Raw genomic sequence first — 20371 nt, 5'->3', positions numbered from 1 at the left:
ACACCATCACATTCAATTCGGCCGTTACCATCTCCGTTATTAAATACTAGAATGAAAATGACAAAAGTTAATTGAAGTAATGTTTTATTTCAATTACTGTCTGCTGTGTAAAGTGAAAAACGATACTTTGTTATAGCGGTTCTGTTTTTTTGGGATCAAAGAAATGTGTAATTTTTAGAATGGCAGTCAACAGGTTGTACTCGAGGTGCCTGTTGAGTAAATCAGGTAACCCATTAATAACGGGAATAGGTATTCTCATCAATTCATTCCAGTTTGAAACTACAAGAATTTGAAGCTCATCGAATGCAAACGCGGTAGAATCTCCCTCACTTTGTAATTGAAACAATTCGCTAGGAAATTCTTCACTTGTTTCAGCGGGAATTTCCCAAACAGTCAGAGAGTTTTTCTCATCGTCGTGAGAACACGTGACGAGATGATTGGAACTGAGTAAAACTTGAACGGTACCAACCAACGCTGGCCAGGTTTTCTTGCATTTCAAAGTCTTGGGATCCCACAGTTTGATTTTCTGTACATCTTCTTCAGTTGATACGGTCGCCAAGCGGCCACTGTGGCAAGAAAAGTGAACTAAATTTTGGTTGGTGAAATCGAGTTCATGAAGGAACTGGAAATGGCGATCAGCTGAACGCAGTTGAATTTTTGAAAACTCGAATGACTTCATAAAAATTGCGAAAAAGTTGCTATCCGATTCAATCTGGCAGACAGTAGTATACGGAATATGTTCTATCCTTTCAACGAAATTACTGAAGAATTGACCATCGTCGGAAATGCGTCGAAGGCTAAATACTGTGCTGTCCCAATCGTGGCCGATTTCACGATCAGGATAGACCGGCTCGGTTCTGAAACAGCTGATTAAAATTCCGTTTGCCATTTGAATTTTAAGAGAAACCACTCTTTCTCTAGAAGGCACTTCCTCGCCGTTAAAAGACTGGCATTCACGTCCAGCTTTCACATCCCAGACAATAATGTTCCCATCCTCGTATGAACAAAATACCAGATTTTTCCAGAGTAACAAATCGGAAATACTTGTCATAATAAAGGAATCAGGAGAAATAATGACTGCTTCACATTCCAATGTCCAGCGATTCCAGATATTGACGAAAGGTCGACTAAATTCTTTAGTAACACCAAAAACAATGCGGTTTGCATCCATTTTAAGGTGGGATACATTCAGTCCTGTGAGGGTAGTTGTGGTGGTCTGGAAGTTTCCAACAGCCCAATTCTCCTTGAGAATTTGCCGAGTCTTGAACAAATTCTTCACTAAGGTTTCTTCTGATTTCACCAAACGGTCAGCTTCCCATTGCCACTGATTGATTGCTTCTCTGCGCTGAAAAAGTGTAGGAAGAAGTGAAGACTTGTGACACTCTTGACAATAAAGTCTTTTCCACAGCTTGCCTTTCTTTATAGCTGAATTCCAATTTTGACACACCAACTCGCAGTTCATTAAACTGATGAGATCAAGATGAGAAAAAATGTCTTGTGCAATCAAGTCCATATGTCTCTTTAACAAAAGAGTGATAAAATCCATCCCAGCATCTGAATTATAAATTAATAAATACAATCATTGATCTACTAAAAACAATAGAATATAAACTACATATAGTGTAAAGGAATACATACCAACTGTAAAATTTCAGTACCACAACAATTCTGAATGTCTGTATACGCCACGTATCTGACCCCTCTTTTGCTTTTGTTTTCATGATGGTGCTATCTATCCTTTGATAGCATTTTGTACCTGGAAAAAAGAAAACTTGCACTATTGTTTTGCTGTCAATCAAATATGAAATATCAAATGGAGAAATACGAGGCCGCCTGAGGTTAAAGCGTTGCCAATTTTCAAAATTACAAACAAACTAGCGCGGTAACACCTTCTTTTTTCAAGTTTTTGTGTTTTTAGCGCACTTTAGAAATACTTCTATGCGAATGCTGTGGTAGCTATCAAAGCGAAAAAGAAAAACTTGTTCACAATTCCTTAAAGATAATAAATTCGTTGCAATTTGCAAATATCAGCCAATCATACCTCACGCATGTCCAATTCGGGAATCTCGACGAATCGACGACGTCTAGAAAAAGGACAAGAAATCTGTTAGTGGGTTGGCAGTTGGACCCCCGTCATCGTGCTGCAACGTTCATTCTCCTTCGTCTTTCGATTCACTCACGCTTGACCTTGCCGCTGTTACCGATTTGTTTGTTGATCCATCAGGAAAATACGGAACTGTCTCTTTGCTGTTGCCAATTAATTCAGCAGCGTCCAACAATTCTTAGTGATCACCTGGCCACCACATCATCGTCTGCGTTGGCAACTGAATAAAATTAAGATTTTGCACAATTGTCAATCCGTAGCAGGTAACACACATCCATTTAATCCTCTGCATTATTTCTTGTAATTATTTCAATTCAAAACTAAATACCTCGGCCAACAGTCTAAACCGATTTTGTAGTATCCAGCTGAGGGCGAACCATCTTCGTCCATGGTCATAGCCTTGTAGTAACTCTGCCGCTTCTCTCTTAGTGTAGAGTCAACATGGCAAAACTAGGGAAAGAGAGAGAGAGCGAAAACAAAATGTAACTTGATGGCCTTGCTTTGCTCTCTTGTATAATTCCGCTGCCATGTTTAGAAACTGTAAAAGAAAAAATAAGTCGCAGAGCTCGTTGGAATGTGGATAGCAGATGCGATGTTCGATGAAGGGCTCAGTCATAAACTGGTTGTATGGTTATTTCGTTTCCTGGTTTATAACTGGGAGGAGGCATCAATCAAAAGAGAATTACTTCAACAATAAACGGGGAAATGGCGATTTGGGTTTGCGCCGTAAAGCGGAAGACAAGGGAAACCTTGATGGGTGATCTTGGTTCCCAACACGTGATTGTCCATATGCGTCGCTGACCATATATTATTGGCTGATGGGAGAGATTAGACTATTCAAGTCGCGTACCGAATGGAAATGTCACATAGAAACAACTGCACGCAAGAGTCTATTGACTATCAGCATATCGACGACCGTAAATTTATCGACCTGTCTCTCGATTGACTGTTGTAATCAACCCCGCCCTATTGCAGTGTCCTTTTACTACCCTTGTAAATTAAACGGAAAACGGATGATAAATTGTTATAATATTACCATGTTGAACACAGAGGTGAAAATAAAGGAAAAGCTACAGATAGAAATGGGAGACATACCGAATTCAACGTCGATGAGTACCACCAGTCATCAGCAGTCATGGAACCTTAATGGAGATGCGGAGGAAATACAACTGTACGAGACACAGTATCCAATCTCTGAATGGGACCAAAATCTAGGTGTGGACTATTAAATCTCATTAAAAACTCTATACAACTTGTGCCTTCTTCTTTCTCACCTGTGAATTATTTGGTTTTTCTTGCAGATTTGTTGCTGGATGAGCTCCAGGAGAGTGTGTCGTCACCTCAACAAGCAAAAGGCAGGAATCAAATTACATCGCTCCCTACAATACCTGCATCGGAACGGCAATCACCAAACAAATCCGTCAGTTCTAGCACCAAGGTTCTTAGTAGTTCTCAATTCCTTGCCTTGGCGGAAGAAGCCCTCCGGCAAACGACCATTGCTCGTCGTTTACTCGAGTCCATCGCTGATGAACCGACAGCTGCTAACCTGCCATCCAGTCCCACGTCAGCAAATGCAAGACTGTCATCCAACACAATCGCTGGATCGCAATTACCCGAAACTCTGTTGACAGATAACATAAATAGTTTGGCAGCAACAGAATCCGACAACAGCAATCCTCCGACATCCGTTTCAGAGGTAAAACAAAGAGAATTTTAACAACCTGTCCAAAAGAGAAAAAAAGTAAATAAAATAAAAACCTTATCTGTTAAAGAGAGCCAAGGCTTTGACCACTCGACGAGTCCAAACAGTTCAACCGTCGACCCCACCGACTACACCACAGAGAAAAATGTCTGATGGCAAATCGACCGAGTCGTTTCCAACTGCTGAAGGTCTGCGCTCGTTCAAACTGCATCCGGCGACCATTGAAGACATCGAAACGGCTCTCACCAATCTCAAGATCGCAACCGACAGTAAAAAGATCCTGACATACACTGAACACATGGAATACACACAAGTGCCATCAAACAGCGACATTACCGGGTCAGTGATGAGTGAAGACAAACCGGCTAAATCCATTGCAGCTGAATCACCGCCCAAATGTTCCAGCGATAACTTGAAAATTTTAGACTTCACCGAGTTACTGTCGAGCCAAAAGATAAATGCGAGCAATGGATTACCTCCTACTGGAACCGATGGGAGGCTGCTGCTGGAGTCTCCGAGCAATAGCACTGACGGCCAGAAGGTATTTGATGACAAGGTGAAAAGTAGGACGTCTCCATCCGACATCGATGAATGGGCAACTAAACTAGCTCAATTGGATTCAGCTCTCAACTTACTCATAGAGGGATTGGACAATCACATTGATTAAAAACAAATCATTACCCAGCAGAGCACCAACAAATCAATTTATAGTACTTGTGCCAAAATTGCTTGCCTAAATAACTGCTCTACAAAAGGACAGGTCACTCTTTTTAATTCGTAAAAGTTACTTTTCCCTTTCTTTTTCCTATCCATCAAGTAGCTCTAGAATTTGTCGACCCTATAAGTTTTTATCCACAATTTGAAGGAAAAATTACAAATGTCAATTAAAAACTCATTTGAATACAAAAGAAAAATCAGTTCAGTTCAGCCTGGCAAAATGTTTGTGTGGTGATGATGCTGGGCTGCAAACCGGATCACAATGTCAGCCCAAAACCCGCAAGGAAAACAAAATAAAAGAAAAAGGAAAACATACCCTTGCTTCAGTGGAATGTACATCTGGCAAGCGCTTTCAAAGCAACTGATCCGCGTATTCAAACCATTTTTCCAACAGTTCCCAATACTGATACCGACTACATCCGCCTGAGGATTCCGTCAATTTCTATTGTGGTCCGCTATGGTGTAAACCGGAACGTTCCGTCCAGTTCAAAGTTAAACGACGTTTTAAACTTTTCTTCTTGTGAAGACGTCGATGTGCAACATTATATACCACACTACGATATACTTGAAGATGTGCTACTTCAAATTGTACTCGTTGATAAAACTGTTTGAAAACACGCTGATTCTGTTAGTATTCCAAGTGGCATCGATAAACAATAGAAAAATGATTAAATCAAAATCTATCACTGAAAAGGGGAAGGCACATCACATTTTCATCATCTTCTATACAACCGGAAAGGATACTGGTGGTCGTTGGAAAATAATTGAGAGCCCATCGTCTTTGTACCCTTGTAGCAAACAAAGTGTCGTTAAAAACAAGTTTTAAATAAAATGAATATCTTGGCGGGAAATTACCGGTTGGCAGCTGTTTTTTTACTCACACAACATTATCAATAGGAATGGAGTTTTTCCAGAAGAGCGAAATCTCACACATCAAATCTTTAACAAGCATTGGAGTTGTATCCAACTTATCCGAAAGATCATTAATTCCATGACGGATTTCGCTCAACTTTATGTGAAGATTTTTCATTTCTTTCTGAATTTAAAAGAGAAAAAGAATAAAAATTTAATATTGAACTATTGTGGAAAATAAATTAGGATAATAATTACTTTTTTTATCGACGGATCATTAACGTCCAAGGTTAAACGGAGCAAAGTAACTATGCTGAACAATGTCCGATAATTTTTTAATTTTTGCCGACTTAACAAATCAACCAATCGATATACGTCTTTCACCTATTAAAATTATGCTTCTTAAGCCAAATATTATACCAAGTTTTATTTGAGTTACCGAAACACGGCCGGGGAGGTCAACTTCTTCCAAATCCATGAGATGTTGTATCGCAAAGTAGGCGGCAGACTGCTGAAACATCACTCCACGGCTTGTAGTCGTTGGTATGCTGTACGTAATCCGTTGAACCATCGCTGTAGGTTCCAGGTTGTCAATCCAACACTGCAAAACAAGTTCTTCAATCTTAAAACCAAAAAGATAAGTTGGAGAACTTAAAACAAAATATAATTTAAAAGAAATACCATTCTGAAATTAAGTTCACTCCATTCCTCTACTGTAAAACTTTCAAGTATACGTGATACAATGTCTCTGATTTTGAGAGTTAGAAAAGTGTCTCCAGCTATAAAATTGGCCATGTAAAGGTTTAGCAAAAGGTTGCACATTCCAATTTTCTCGTTCTCGGAAAAATAGGGATATGTTTTCACATTGAAACTCAAGAGAGACAATATTTTCTCCAAATTCAAGCGAGGGAAAGGGACAGCATGATGTTTTTTCGAATTGAAACTGTTCATGGAAAATTTCCGGAATGGGCGAGGAAAAGAAATGTCCGAAGCCGCAGGCCAAAGCTTGCTTTGAACGGTACCAAAATTCATCAGGGCTAGAAGTAAGTCAGGCACTTCAATACAGAATTGTTGAGTTTTATCAGATATTTTTTCTGAAAGAATCTTGAGACACACTTCTGCCAAATCTTTGCTTGTTGTCACTGACATTAGAAAGAACAAATATCTACATGATAATTTGCAGGTTTTCAGTGATCGTTGTAATTGATTGCCCTAAATCAAAATGAGAAACAATCAGTTAGAGCCACAACATTCAATTTTGTAAATTATACCTTTATTTCTGATCGCAAATAGTTCACCAAATCTGAAGAAGACATCTTTGGAACATCTTCAATACCCAGATCTTTATCAAGCCAAGAATAGTTTACTTCGTCTAAGGGAAATGAATGAAGATGATAATAAGATGAAACAATCCATCAATTTGAGAATTTACCTTCTGAATAAAAACGATAAACTTGTGTGTTATCAAAAATATCCAGAACTGCAGCACGATTTAATTCTTCCTGTCTACTGCTTTGTGACGAAGCACTCTGAGATAATGATTCAACGAGGATGGAGTCTTTGAATGAAAATGTGTAAGTTTTTTTTTTGGGCCCAAACAGAAAATAATCCATTATATGTTAACTGACCTGAAAAATTTGGGGTGGGCAAAGAATCATTGCTTTCTGACGGTAAACCATTGAGCTCCAGTTCACGTTTTCTTCTTTCATTCCTTTCTGCCAAGATTTGAAGAACATCTAGTCTCTGATTGATAAATCAACATTTTAAAGCAATGAAATTGTAGTTCATTCGAAAAAGAGTACGTTACCTTCATTCTGTTTTCCTCGATTAAATCAGATAAAAACTGTTCAAGATTCCAATCTAAACTGACTAGACTGCTAATAAACACATGTTCAAAAATGTTTTTTTTTTTTACTAAATCGTCTGACTAATGCAGCACAGTTGCCAGTTTAACAAACAATTTAAAACATTAATTTTCCACTTTTGAATTTTTTCAGACTTCTTTAATTTTTCTAATTCATTACGTTTTATTCTAATTATTTTACATGATATCATTGTGTGTTTATTTTACATTTAATATTTTCCTTTTCTTTATTATTGTTAATAAAATATTTCGTCGTCAACGCGTCACCACAAAAAATTTTCCGTGCTCGTCAAGCTCAACAAGAAAGGCTTCCCTTCTTACGATTTTAAATATTGTTGTACAGCTTTAATTTTTGAAAAAGATACCTTGACTGTTGATGGGCTGAATTGTCATTTCAATGATGAGGCGACCAGTTCGAACATCTAACGAAAGAGAAAATCAACCAATCAAATTCAAATCAAGGACGTCGAGCCGGAATTGTTCCACCAACTTCCCAACTTAATCTATACGGGACACTTGATTTCAACCACAATGGAAGCCTTTGCCGCCGCCCTGTGTATCTCTGCAGATAAATACCTCGCTAATTGTATCAAAATTCTTTTGCACGCTGCTTTGCTCAACCCAGTAAAGAAATTAAAGAAGGAGGCGATCCAATTGTTCAAAAAAAATTATTAGCTAATCGGACGATGTAAATGCATTGAACTGGGCATTAGGAAACACATCGACTAGTGCAACCCTTCAACTTTTGCTACTAGAAAATGATGACGTTAATATAAAAAATTACGATATGAAGATGGCGATTCACATACGTCTCACACGACTGTTACAGTCAATTCTTATATAATCAACCAACATAGAAGCGCAAGTCAAGGACGGAAATACTGCTCTACACTTGGCGATCCTTAAAAGATCTTCAACTACAGCAAAGATGCTGTTAGAAGTAGTGGGCGTTAAAATAAGGGATAATGGAAACGGGACTACACTTAACTACATTTTGGTGCTGCATGGCTGGAAATTCCAATTGATTTTTTCCGATTTCTACCTGCGTCTGCGTGCTCCTCCAATAAACGACTTTTCTTGCTCTCGTGATGAAAGTCCTGGTCACACAAAGTTTACCAAGGGACAAACACCATAGGAACAAACGCAAAAACTTAAGATTTTACAGGTACGACAAAAAACGTTGCGATTGAGTTGAAGCTCAGTGACTAACTGATGAAAATCGACACGCCCCCTTGCAACAAAGAAAGAGAAACGAGGGGAGAGGGTTTGAATTTTTTTTTCTCTCCCTTCCTCCAGCACAACACGAAATCTCATTTCACGTCGTAGGGTAATTTAAATATTGTAGGTAGGGTAATATGTAAATGAAGCAATGTTCTTTTGAGTGTTGTGGGTATGAACAAAAATTTCTATGAATTCATAGACAATTATCAATAAACTTTTAGCGTTAAAGTATCGTCATAAACTTGGAATAATCGGGAATAATAGGCCTACACACTCGACTAGGCTGAGAACTGCCGGTAGTAGTAGAAACAATTTAAGCAATCGTAGGGACGATCGAAACTTTCTGGACTTGGCAAAAGAGATGAACAACACCTGTACTCTGTATCTACTAGACGTTTTTTCAGTCACAGAGATCTGCTGGTTCGAGAATGATGCCTCTTCAGTAGACACCAATCTGAAAGATGCATAGATTAATTAATATGAGTAAGCAAGCACTAAACTGCAAACGAAAAGAATCAACAGACGAGGCATACCTAGTTTCAGAAATAGAAGCTATTAAAAATAAAAAATCGTATAGAAAGAAAGATTTTTTAACAGATTAGAAAGCTTGACGTGTAGGTAAGATTTGATTGTTAGGTGACGACAAACAGGATCGCTTTTCTTTCCATGATATGGCCTCTGGATATGGCGGGGTTTGTTTACTTATGCCAATAATAATTAATAAATAGAAACAGAAAATGACCCTGTAGGCCACGACTTCGACGACATAAAAAACAAACAAACAAAAAATACAAATTCTTTGATAAATATTTCCTGACTATACCAGGCAAGATTCGCAATATTTGTTGATTGTGTAAGATTCCGTGTTGGCGTCCAATTATTTCTATTATTAGAAGATCAAAGGACCTAGTAATCAAACAATAAAAAGAAGAGATTGAGGTTAAGTTTTGTTACTTATTTTTGTTTATAGGATAGTAATAGCAAAACAGCATTAGGTCAGGTGGTATCCACAGTTTCTCGGCATCTGAATGGAAGGGATGTAAAGGAACAGCAAAACAAGTTAATCAAATATATCATCGAAAAATGTTATTTCTTTAATACAAAAGGTCCAAAAAACTAAAAACTATTCCAATTCGATCGGCTGATTTTGGTAATCTATTGGAGTTGGACACGACGGACGTGGATTCTGTTTCCCCTGTCATAGGCAGCATCGCTTACTTCACATTTTAAAAAGTTTATCAAACTCTGAAATGGCCAGATTCAAATGAAATGCTGTTACGCTGTGACATGTGAATTCACTTCAATACAGCACAATTAAAAATGAAAATATTAACTGATTGTATAAACATAGCCATCAGCATGAACATGGCCAAGTGTTTTCAGACGTTGAAGTCAAATATGATCTATTGACTCTTGTCAGACAGAAGAGAAAACAATGGCATAGCATGCAAGCATATGACCGAGAGGATATGGCCAAGGTTGAAATGATTTGTTCTTGCCTGAAACACGACACTAATAGCTACTTTATGAAATTGAAACAAAACATGTATATACCTTTGTTATTTTGTCAACTGGATATGGGAGCCACCCAGCTTCTGACTGATATTATATAGTGTAAAGCTCTTGACAAAAGGTCTTTAAACATTTCATCTTGGCCCCAACTGCAAGCAAACATTGTATGACACTAATGGGGTTGCTGATCCCAACCTAGACTTGAGATTGAAATTGTTGTTATTTCACTCCAACATTTCAAATAGGAATGGAGTCTGGCACTGAATGTTTGAGGTTACTGCATTACTTACTTGGCCCGAGAGAGAAACACAGGACACAATTATCTTGTATCACACTCCTTTTCAGCATGGCGAGATTACACATCCAATGCAGGTGATACAGCCATTGCCTCACTTCAGGTACCAATAAGGGAGTTTTTGGCGGTTCCAAACATTCTCTTGACTTTCTTCTTTATATCAACCACGTGTAAGAGGACGGGACACCAGTGGAAAGCACACACTGGCAATCGAAATAAAAAAGAAAACTTTATGTTAACGGACTCCTTTTCCAAATGTTAATAAGATCATGCAACAGCAGGGCTGAAACATTTCCAACACTGATTTGCGTAGGCAGACCAAGGCAGACACTAGCCCTGCCGAAGTGTCAACGGTGAAGACGCCCCACGTGAGTTGCTGATCGTGATTTTTCTATTTTTCACTGCAGACGAACTTCGGTCTGCACAGTCCTAATGGTGGCATTACTACTAACCTAACCTAACCCTTTTTAATTCCTTTTTTCCGCAAAATTACACATAAATGGTCATGGTTAATTATAACGTGGTGGCCATGGCCGAAAATAAATGAAAATTTTGCGGAAAACAGGAATTTAAAATATGACTTTCGTAAAATGGCAACGCATGATTTCGACGTCAGCGCCATCTATTGACAACTATTGACAACTATTGAAAAAGGACAGAATTTAGCTCATCGTGTAGATCTTGACTCAGGGATCACGAATATCGGTTTTAAATAATTATCCGACCAGTAGAAAATCTTTAAAATTCAATTCAAAGTTTAGCGCCATCTATTGACAACCATTGAAAAGGCACAGAAATTAGCTCATCGTGCAGATATTGACTCAGGGATCACGAATATCGGTTTAAAAAAATTATCCGACAAGTAGAAGTGCTTCAAAACTCAATTCAAAGTTTGACATCAGCGCCATCTAGTGAAAAGTTTTTGAAGCTATGCCGTATTATGATCGCATCGTGTTCAGCGTGAAATGCTGATCAAGAATATACCCTAGATTGCATGTTTCTGAGCAGTAGAAGGGGTTTTTCTAAGTATTGAAATCAGCGCCACCTGGTGGCAAGTTTTGGAACTAAATTTTATTATGATCGCATCGTGTTCAGCGTGAAATTCTGATCAAGAGTATGTTTGTTTCAAATGGTTCTGAGCAGTAGAAGTGCGTTTTTCTAAGTATGGAAAGCAGCGCCACCAAGTGGCAAGTGTTGGAACTAAACCCGATTTTGATGAAATCGTGCTCAGCGTGAAACGCTGATCAAGAATCTATCCTCGATTGCCTGTTTCTGAGCATTTTTAGTAAGTCTGGAAAGCAGCGCCACCAAGTGGCAAGTGTTGGAACTAAACCCGATTTTGATCTCATCGTGCTCAGCGTGAAACGCTGATCAAGAATATATCCTCGATTGCCTGTTTCTGAGCATTTTTAGTAAGTCTGGAAAGCAGCGCCACCTGGTGGCAAGTTTTGGAACTAAATTTTATTTTGATCGCATCGTGCTCAGCGTGAAATTCTGATCAAGAATATGTTTGTTTCACATGGTTCTGAGCAGTAGAAGTGCCTGTTTCTAAGTATTGAAATCAGCGCCACCTGGTGGCAAGTTTTGGAACTAAATTTTATTTTGATCGCATCGTGCTCAGCGTGAAATTCTGATCAAGAATATGTTTGTTTCACATGGTTCTGAGCAGTAGAAGTGCCTGTTTCTAAGTATTGAAATCAGCGCCACCTGGTGGCAAGTTTTGGAACTAAATTTTATTTTGATCGCATCGTGCTCAGCGTGAAATTCTGATCAAGAATATGTTTGTTTCACATGGTTCTGAGCAGTAGAAGTGCCTGTTTCTAAGTATTGAAATCAGCGCCACCTGGTGGCAAGTTTTGGAACTAAATTTTATTTTGATCGCATCGTGCTCAGCGTGAAATTCTGATCAAGAATATGTTTGTTTCACATGGTTCTGAGCAGTAGAAGTGCCTGTTTCTAAGTATTGAAATCAGCGCCACCTGGTGGCAAGTTTTGGAACTAAATTTTATTTTGATCGCATCGTGCTCAGCGTGAAACGCTGATCAAGAATATATCCTCGATTGCCTGTTTCTGATCATTTTTAGTAAGTCTGGAAAGAAGCGCCACCTGGTGGCAAGTTTTGGAACTAAATTTTATTTTGATCGCATCGTGCTCAGCGTGAAATTCTGATCAAGAATATGTTTGTTTCACATGGTTCTGAGCAGTAGAAGTGCCTGTTTCTAAGTATTGAAATCAGCGCCACCTGGTGGCAAGTTTTGGAACTAAATTTTATTTTGATCGCATCGTGCTCAGCGTGAAATTCTGATCAAGAATATGTTTGTTTCACATGGTTCTGAGCAGTAGAAGTGCCTGTTTCTAAGTATTGAAATCAGCGCCACCTGGTGGCAAGTTTTGGAACTAAATTTTATTTTGATCGCATCGTGCTCAGCGTGAAATTCTGATCAAGAATATGTTTGTTTCACATGGTTCTGAGCAGTAGAAGTGCCTGTTTCTAAGTATTGAAATCAGCGCCACCTGGTGGCAAGTTTTGGAACTAAATTTTATTTTGATCGCATCGTGCTCAGCGTGAAATTCTGATCAAGAATATGTTTGTTTCACATGGTTCTGAGCAGTAGAAGTGCCTGTTTCTTAGTATTGAAATCAGCGCCACCTGGTGGCAAGTTTTGGAACTAAATTTTATTTTGATCTCATCGTGCTCAGCGTGAAACGCTGATCAAGAATATATCCTCGATTGCCTGTTTCTGATCATTTTTAGTAAGTCTGGAAAGCAGCGCCACCAAGTGGCAAGTGTTGGAACTAAACCCGATTTTGATCTCATCGTGCTCAGCGTGAAACGCTGATCAAGAATATATCCTCGATTGCCTGTTTCTGAGCATTTTTAGTAAGTCTGGAAAGCAGCGCCACCTGGTGGCAAGTTTTGGAACTAAATTTTATTTTGATCGCATCGTGCTCAGCGTGAAATTCTGATCAAGAATATGTTTGTTTCACATGGTTCTGAGCAGTAGAAGTGCCTGTTTCTAAGTATTGAAATCAGCGCCACCTGGTGGCAAGTTTTGGAACTAAATTTTATTTTGATCGCATCGTGCTCAGCGTGAAATTCTGATCAAGAATATGTTTGTTTCACATGGTTCTGAGCAGTAGAAGTGCCTGTTTCTAAGTATTGAAATCAGCGCCACCTGGTGGCAAGTTTTGGAACTAAATTTTATTTTGATCGCATCGTGCTCAGCGTGAAATTCTGATCAAGAATATGTTTGTTTCACATGGTTCTGAGCAGTAGAAGTGCCTGTTTCTAAGTATTGAAATCAGCGCCACCTGGTGGCAAGTTTTGGAACTAAATTTTATTTTGATCTCATCGTGCTCAGCGTGAAACGCTGATCAAGAATATATCCTCGATTGCCTGTTTCTGAGCATTTTTAGTAAGTCTGGAAAGCAGCGCCACCTGGTGGCAAGTTTTGGAACTAAATTTTATTTTGATCGCATCGTGCTCAGCGTGAAATTCTGATCAAGAATATGTTTGTTTCACATGGTTCTGAGCAGTAGAAGTGCCTGTTTCTAAGTATTGAAATCAGCGCCACCTGGTGGCAAGTTTTGGAACTAAATTTTATTTTGATCGCATCGTGCTCAGCGTGAAATTCTGATCAAGAATATGTTTGTTTCACATGGTTCTGAGCAGTAGAAGTGCCTGTTTCTAAGTATTGAAATCAGCGCCACCTGGTGGCAAGTTTTGGAACTAAATTTTATTTTGATCGCATCGTGCTCAGCGTGAAATTCTGATCAAGAATATGTTTGTTTCACATGGTTCTGAGCAGTAGAAGTGCCTGTTTCTAAGTATTGAAATCAGCGCCACCTGGTGGCAAGTTTTGGAACTAAATTTTATTTTGATCGCATCGTGCTCAGCGTGAAACGCTGATCAAGAATATATCCTCGATTGCCTGTTTCTGATCATTTTTAGTAAGTCTGGAAAGAAGCGCCACCTGGTGGCAAGTTTTGGAACTAAATTTTATTTTGATCGCATCGTGCTCAGCGTGAAATTCTGATCAAGAATATGTTTGTTTCACATGGTTCTGAGCAGTAGAAGTGCCTGTTTCTAAGTATTGAAATCAGCGCCACCTGGTGGCAAGTTTTGGAACTAAATTTTATTTTGATCGCATCGTGCTCAGCGTGAAATTCTGATCAAGAATATGTTTGTTTCACATGGTTCTGAGCAGTAGAAGTGCCTGTTTCTAAGTATTGAAATCAGCGCCACCTGGTGGCAAGTTTTGGAACTAAATTTTATTTTGATCGCATCGTGCTCAGCGTGAAATTCTGATCAAGAATATGTTTGTTTCACATGGTTCTGAGCAGTAGAAGTGCCTGTTTCTAAGTATTGAAATCAGCGCCACCTGGTGGCAAGTTTTGGAACTAAATTTTATTTTGATCGCATCGTGCTCAGCGTGAAATTCTGATCAAGAATATGTTTGTTTCACATGGTTCTGAGCAGTAGAAGTGCCTGTTTCTTAGTATTGAAATCAGCGCCACCTGGTGGCAAGTTTTGGAACTAAATTTTATTTTGATCTCATCGTGCTCAGCGTGAAACGCTGATCAAGAATATATCCTCGATTGCCTGTTTCTGATCATTTTTAGTAAGTCTGGAAAGCAGCGCCACCAAGTGGCAAGTGTTGGAACTAAACCCGATTTTGATCTCATCGTGCTCAGCGTGAAACGCTGATCAAGAATATATCCTCGATTGCCTGTTTCTGAGCATTTTTAGTAAGTCTGGAAAGCAGCGCCACCTGGTGGCAAGTTTTGGAACTAAATTTTATTTTGATCGCATCGTGCTCAGCGTGAAATTCTGATCAAGAATATGTTTGTTTCACATGGTTCTGAGCAGTAGAAGTGCCTGTTTCTAAGTATTGAAATCAGCGCCACCTGGTGGCAAGTTTTGGAACTAAATTTTATTTTGATCGCATCGTGCTCAGCGTGAAATTCTGATCAAGAATATGTTTGTTTCACATGGTTCTGAGCAGTAGAAGTGCCTGTTTCTAAGTATTGAAATCAGCGCCACCTGGTGGCAAGTTTTGGAACTAAATTTTATTTTGATCGCATCGTGCTCAGCGTGAAATTCTGATCAAGAATATGTTTGTTTCACATGGTTCTGAGCAGTAGAAGTGCCTGTTTCTAAGTATTGAAATCAGCGCCACCAAGTGGCAAGTGTTGGAACTAAACCCGATTTTGATCTCATCGTGCTCAGCGTGAAACGCTGATCAAGAATATATCCTCGATTGCCTGTTTCTGAGCATTTTTAGTAAGTCTGGAAAACAGCGCCACCTGGTGGCAAGTTTTGGAACTAAATTTTATTTTGATCGCATCGTGCTCAGCGTGAAATTCTGATCAAGAATATGTTTGTTTCACATGGTTCTGAGCAGTAGAAGTGCCTGTTTCTAAGTATTGAAATCAGCGCCACCTGGTGGCAAGTTTTGGAACTAAATTTTATTTTGATCGCATCGTGCTCAGCGTGAAATTCTGATCAAGAATATGTTTGTTTCACATGGTTCTGAGCAGAAGAAGTGCCTGTTTCTAAGTATTGAAATCAGCGCCACCTGGTGGCAAGTTTTGGAACTAAATTTTATTTTGATCTCATCGTGCTCAGCGTGAAACGCTGATCAAGAATATATCCTCGATTGCCTGTTTCTGAGCATTTTTAGTAAGTCTGGAAAGCAGCGCCACCTGGTGGCAAGTTTTGGAACTAAATTTTATTTTGATCGCATCGTGCTCAGCGTGAAATTCTGATCAAGAATATGTTTGTTTCACATGGTTCTGAGCAGTAGAAGTGCCTGTTTCTAAGTATTGAAATCAGCGCCACCTGGTGGCAAGTTTTGGAACTAAATTTTATTTTGATCTCATCGTGCTCAGCGTGAAACGCTGATCAAGAATATATCCTCGATTGCCTGTTTCTGAGCATTTTTAGTAAGTCTGGAAAGCAGCGCCACCTGGTGGCAAGTTTTGGAACTAAATTTTATTTTGATCGCATCGTGCTCAGCGTGAAATTCTGATCAAGAATATGTTTGTTTCACATGGTTCTGAGCAGTAGAAGTGCCTGTTTCTAAGTATTGAAATCAGCGCCACCTGGTGGCAAGTTTTGGAACTAAATTTTATTTTGATCGCATCGTGCTCAGCGTGAAATTCTGATCAAGAATATGTTTGTTTCACATGGTTCTGAGCAGTAGAAGTGCCTGTTTCTAAGTATTGAAATCAGCGCCACCTGGTGGCAAGTTTTGGAACTAAATTTTATTTTGATCGCATCGTGCTCAGCGTGAAACGCTGATCAAGAATATATCCTCGATTGCCTGTTTCTGATCATTTTTAGTAAGTCTGGAAAGAAGCGCCACCTGGTGGCAAGTTTTGGAACTAAATTTTATTTTGATCGCATCGTGCTCAGCGTGAAATTCTGATCAAGAATATGTTTGTTTCACATGGTTCTGAGCAGTAGAAGTGCCTGTTTCTAAGTATTGAAATCAGCGCCACCTGGTGGCAAGTTTTGGAACTAAATTTTATTTTGATCGCATCGTGCTCAGCGTGAAATTCTGATCAAGAATATGTTTGTTTCACATGGTTCTGAGCAGTAGAAGTGCCTGTTTCTAAGTATTGAAATCAGCGCCACCTGGTGGCAAGTTTTGGAACTAAATTTTATTTTGATCGCATCGTGCTCAGCGTGAAATTCTGATCAAGAATATGTTTGTTTCACATGGTTCTGAGCAGTAGAAGTGCCTGTTTCTAAGTATTGAAATCAGCGCCACCTGGTGGCAAGTTTTGGAACTAAATTTTATTTTGATCGCATCGTGCTCAGCGTGAAATTCTGATCAAGAATATGTTTGTTTCACATGGTTCTGAGCAGTAGAAGTGCCTGTTTCTTAGTATTGAAATCAGCGCCACCTGGTGGCAAGTTTTGGAACTAAATTTTATTTTGATCTCATCGTGCTCAGCGTGAAACGCTGATCAAGAATATATCCTCGATTGCCTGTTTCTGATCATTTTTAGTAAGTCTGGAAAGCAGCGCCACCAAGTGGCAAGTGTTGGAACTAAACCCGATTTTGATCTCATCGTGCTCAGCGTGAAACGCTGATCAAGAATATATCCTCGATTGCCTGTTTCTGAGCATTTTTAGTAAGTCTGGAAAGCAGCGCCACCTGGTGGCAAGTTTTGGAACTAAATTTTATTTTGATCGCATCGTGCTCAGCGTGAAATTCTGATCAAGAATATGTTTGTTTCACATGGTTCTGAGCAGTAGAAGTGCCTGTTTCTAAGTATTGAAATCAGCGCCACCTGGTGGCAAGTTTTGGAACTAAATTTTATTTTGATCGCATCGTGCTCAGCGTGAAATTCTGATCAAGAATATGTTTGTTTCACATGGTTCTGAGCAGTAGAAGTGCCTGTTTCTAAGTATTGAAATCAGCGCCACCTGGTGGCAAGTTTTGGAACTAAATTTTATTTTGATCGCATCGTGCTCAGCGTGAAATTCTGATCAAGAATATGTTTGTTTCACATGGTTCTGAGCAGTAGAAGTGCCTGTTTCTAAGTATTGAAATCAGCGCCACCAAGTGGCAAGTGTTGGAACTAAACCCGATTTTGATCTCATCGTGCTCAGCGTGAAACGCTGATCAAGAATATATCCTCGATTGCCTGTTTCTGAGCATTTTTAGTAAGTCTGGAAAACAGCGCCACCTGGTGGCAAGTTTTGGAACTAAATTTTATTTTGATCGCATCGTGCTCAGCGTGAAATTCTGATCAAGAATATGTTTGTTTCACATGGTTCTGAGCAGTAGAAGTGCCTGTTTCTAAGTATTGAAATCAGCGCCACCTGGTGGCAAGTTTTGGAACTAAATTTTATTTTGATCGCATCGTGCTCAGCGTGAAATTCTGATCAAGAATATGTTTGTTTCACATGGTTCTGAGCAGAAGAAGTGCCTGTTTCTAAGTATTGAAATCAGCGCCACCTGGTGGCAAGTTTTGGAACTAAATTTTATTTTGATCTCATCGTGCTCAGCGTGAAACGCTGATCAAGAATATATCCTCGATTGCCTGTTTCTGAGCATTTTTAGTAAGTCTGGAAAGCAGCGCCACCTGGTGGCAAGTTTTGGAACTAAATTTTATTTTGATCGCATCGTGCTCAGCGTGAAATTCTGATCAAGAATATGTTTGTTTCACATGGTTCTGAGCAGTAGAAGTGCCTGTTTCTAAGTATTGAAATCAGCGCCACCTGGTGGCAAGTTTTGGAACTAAATTTTATTTTGATCTCATCGTGCTCAGCGTGAAACGCTGATCAAGAATATATCCTCGATTGCCTGTTTCTGAGCATTTTTAGTAAGTCTGGAAAGCAGCGCCACCTGGTGGCAAGTTTTGGAACTAAATTTTATTTTGATCTCATCGTGCTCAGCGTGAAACGCTGATCAAGAATATATCCTCGATTGCCTGTTTCTGAGCATTTTTAGTAAGTCTGGAAAGCAGCGCCACCTGGTGGCAAGTTTTGGAACTAAATTTTATTTTGATCGCATCGTGCTCAGCGTGAAATTCTGATCAAGAATATGTTTGTTTCACATGGTTCTGAGCAGTAGAAGTGCCTGTTTCTAAGTATTGAAATCAGCGCCACCTGGTGGCAAGTTTTGGAACTAAATTTTATTTTGATCGCATCGTGCTCAGCGTGAAATTCTGATCAAGAATATGTTTGTTTCACATGGTTCTGAGCAGTAGAAGTGCCTGTTTCTAAGTATTGAAATCAGCGCCACCTGGTGGCAAGTTTTGGAACTAAATTTTATTTTGATCGCATCGTGCTCAGCGTGAAATTCTGATCAAGAATATGTTTGTTTCACATGGTTCTGAGCAGTAGAAGTGCCTGTTTCTAAGTATTGAAATCAGCGCCACCTGGTGGCAAGTTTTGGAACTAAATTTTATTTTGATCGCATCGTGCTCAGCGTGAAATTCTGATCAAGAATATGTTTGTTTCACATGGTTCTGAGCAGTAGAAGTGCCTGTTTCTAAGTATTGAAATCAGCGCCACCTGGTGGCAAGTTTTGGAACTAAATTTTATTTTGATCGCATCGTGCTCAGCGTGAAACGCTGATCAAGAATATATCCTCGATTGCCTGTTTCTGATCATTTTTAGTAAGTCTGGAAAGAAGCGCCACCTGGTGGCAAGTTTTGGAACTAAATTTTATTTTGATCGCATCGTGCTCAGCGTGAAATTCTGATCAAGAATATGTTTGTTTCACATGGTTCTGAGCAGTAGAAGTGCCTGTTTCTAAGTATTGAAATCAGCGCCACCTGGTGGCAAGTTTTGGAACTAAATTTTATTTTGATCGCATCGTGCTCAGCGTGAAATTCTGATCAAGAATATGTTTGTTTCACATGGTTCTGAGCAGTAGAAGTGCCTGTTTCTAAGTATTGAAATCAGCGCCACCTGGTGGCAAGTTTTGGAACTAAATTTTATTTTGATCGCATCGTGCTCAGCGTGAAATTCTGATCAAGAATATGTTTGTTTCACATGGTTCTGAGCAGTAGAAGTGCCTGTTTCTAAGTATTGAAATCAGCGCCACCTGGTGGCAAGTTTTGGAACTAAATTTTATTTTGATCGCATCGTGCTCAGCGTGAAATTCTGATCAAGAATATGTTTGTTTCACATGGTTCTGAGCAGTAGAAGTGCCTGTTTCTTAGTATTGAAATCAGCGCCACCTGGTGGCAAGTTTTGGAACTAAATTTTATTTTGATCTCATCGTGCTCAGCGTGAAACGCTGATCAAGAATATATCCTCGATTGCCTGTTTCTGATCATTTTTAGTAAGTCTGGAAAGCAGCGCCACCAAGTGGCAAGTGTTGGAACTAAACCCGATTTTGATCTCATCGTGCTCAGCGTGAAACGCTGATCAAGAATATATCCTCGATTGCCTGTTTCTGATCATTTTTAGTAAGTCTGGAAAGCAGCGCCACCAAGTGGCAAGTGTTGGAACTAAACCCGATTTTGATCTCATCGTGCTCAGCGTGAAACGCTGATCAAGAATATATCCTCGATTGCCTGTTTCTGAGCATTTTTAGTAAGTCTGGAAAGCAGCGCCACCTGGTGGCAAGTTTTGGA

At 39.3% G+C, this 20371-nt stretch overlaps 3 protein-coding genes and 1 long non-coding RNA gene across 11 annotated transcripts; 1 reads left to right on the top strand and 3 right to left on the bottom strand.

Moving 5' to 3' along the window:
* Positions 1-67: 67 nt before the first annotated feature.
* On the bottom strand, positions 68-2298 carry LOC124209659 (F-box and WD repeat domain-containing 11-B-like). Of its 5 annotated transcripts, none has more exons than XM_046607752.1 (5): positions 2202-2298; positions 2042-2084; positions 1826-1947; positions 1639-1756; positions 68-1554 (listed from the first exon to the last, which is right to left on the bottom strand). In XM_046607752.1, the coding sequence occupies exon 5, from the start codon at positions 1544-1546 to the stop codon at positions 131-133; it is 1416 nt and encodes a 471-aa protein (XP_046463708.1). In that variant the 5' UTR covers positions 1547-1554; positions 1639-1756; positions 1826-1947; positions 2042-2084; positions 2202-2298; the 3' UTR covers positions 68-130. The 5 variants fall into 5 exon arrangements, with proteins under 5 accessions (XP_046463708.1, XP_046463709.1, XP_046463710.1 ...); XM_046607753.1 differs by lacking the exon at positions 1826-1947 and having other exon boundaries at positions 68-209; positions 331-1554; positions 2202-2291; XM_046607754.1 differs by lacking the exon at positions 1826-1947 and having other exon boundaries at positions 68-1345; positions 1414-1554; positions 2202-2291.
* LOC124209663 lies at positions 2233-5369 on the top strand. The gene is made up of 4 exons (XM_046607760.1): positions 2233-2367; positions 3155-3319; positions 3406-3800; positions 3877-5369. The coding sequence occupies exons 2-4, from the start codon at positions 3187-3189 to the stop codon at positions 4471-4473; spliced, it is 1125 nt and encodes a 374-aa protein (XP_046463716.1). The 5' UTR covers positions 2233-2367; positions 3155-3186; the 3' UTR covers positions 4474-5369.
* LOC124209661 lies at positions 5131-8457 on the bottom strand. 4 transcript variants are annotated; one of them, XM_046607756.1, is made up of 11 exons: positions 8282-8457; positions 7605-7661; positions 7183-7252; positions 7004-7118; positions 6808-6933; positions 6647-6747; positions 6057-6587; positions 5815-5997; positions 5634-5759; positions 5379-5559; positions 5131-5311 (listed from the first exon to the last, which is right to left on the bottom strand). In XM_046607756.1, exons 3-10 carry the CDS (start codon positions 7186-7188, stop codon positions 5401-5403), a joined length of 1347 nt encoding a protein of 448 aa, XP_046463712.1. In that variant the 5' UTR covers positions 7189-7252; positions 7605-7661; positions 8282-8457; the 3' UTR covers positions 5131-5311; positions 5379-5400. The 4 variants fall into 4 exon arrangements, with proteins under 4 accessions (XP_046463712.1, XP_046463715.1, XP_046463713.1 ...); XM_046607759.1 differs by having other exon boundaries at positions 5815-5976; XM_046607757.1 differs by having other exon boundaries at positions 7183-7249.
* Positions 8458-9327: 870 nt separating this feature from the next.
* LOC124209670 lies at positions 9328-10716 on the bottom strand. The gene is made up of 5 exons (XR_006881036.1): positions 10263-10716; positions 10015-10172; positions 9562-9959; positions 9415-9484; positions 9328-9343 (listed from the first exon to the last, which is right to left on the bottom strand). It is a non-coding gene; the product is annotated as an uncharacterized LOC124209670 (long non-coding RNA).
* Between the last annotated feature and the right edge of the window lie 9655 nt (positions 10717-20371).

Source organism: Daphnia pulex, chromosome 12 (genome assembly GCF_021134715.1).
Source record: "Daphnia pulex isolate KAP4 chromosome 12, ASM2113471v1".
Classification (NCBI taxonomy): Eukaryota; Metazoa; Arthropoda; class Branchiopoda; order Diplostraca; family Daphniidae; genus Daphnia; species Daphnia pulex.
This window is presented reverse-complemented; position numbering and strand designations above follow the sequence as displayed.

What these genes read in the sequence shown, in the direction of transcription:
- LOC124209659 (XM_046607752.1), bottom strand. Translation starts at nt 1,546, where the DNA reads ATGGATTTTATCACTCTTTTGTTAAAGAGACATATGGACTTGATTGCA.
- LOC124209663 (XM_046607760.1), top strand. Translation starts at nt 3,187, where the DNA reads ATGGGAGACATACCGAATTCAACGTCGATGAGTACCACCAGTCATCAG. An exon ending in TGAATGGGACCAAAATCTAG is followed by an intron (nt 3,320 to 3,405) that starts GTGTGGACTATT and finishes TTTTTCTTGCAG; the next exon opens with ATTTGTTGCTGGATGAGCTC. An exon ending in CTCCGACATCCGTTTCAGAG is followed by an intron (nt 3,801 to 3,876) that starts GTAAAACAAAGA and finishes TATCTGTTAAAG; the next exon opens with AGAGCCAAGGCTTTGACCAC.
- LOC124209661 (XM_046607756.1), bottom strand. An exon ending in GCCCACCCCAAATTTTTCAG is followed by an intron (nt 6,934 to 7,003) that starts GTCAGTTAACAT and finishes TTTCATTCAAAG; the next exon opens with ACTCCATCCTCGTTGAATCA. An exon ending in GTGAACTTAATTTCAGAATG is followed by an intron (nt 5,998 to 6,056) that starts GTATTTCTTTTA and finishes TTTGGTTTTAAG; the next exon opens with ATTGAAGAACTTGTTTTGCA.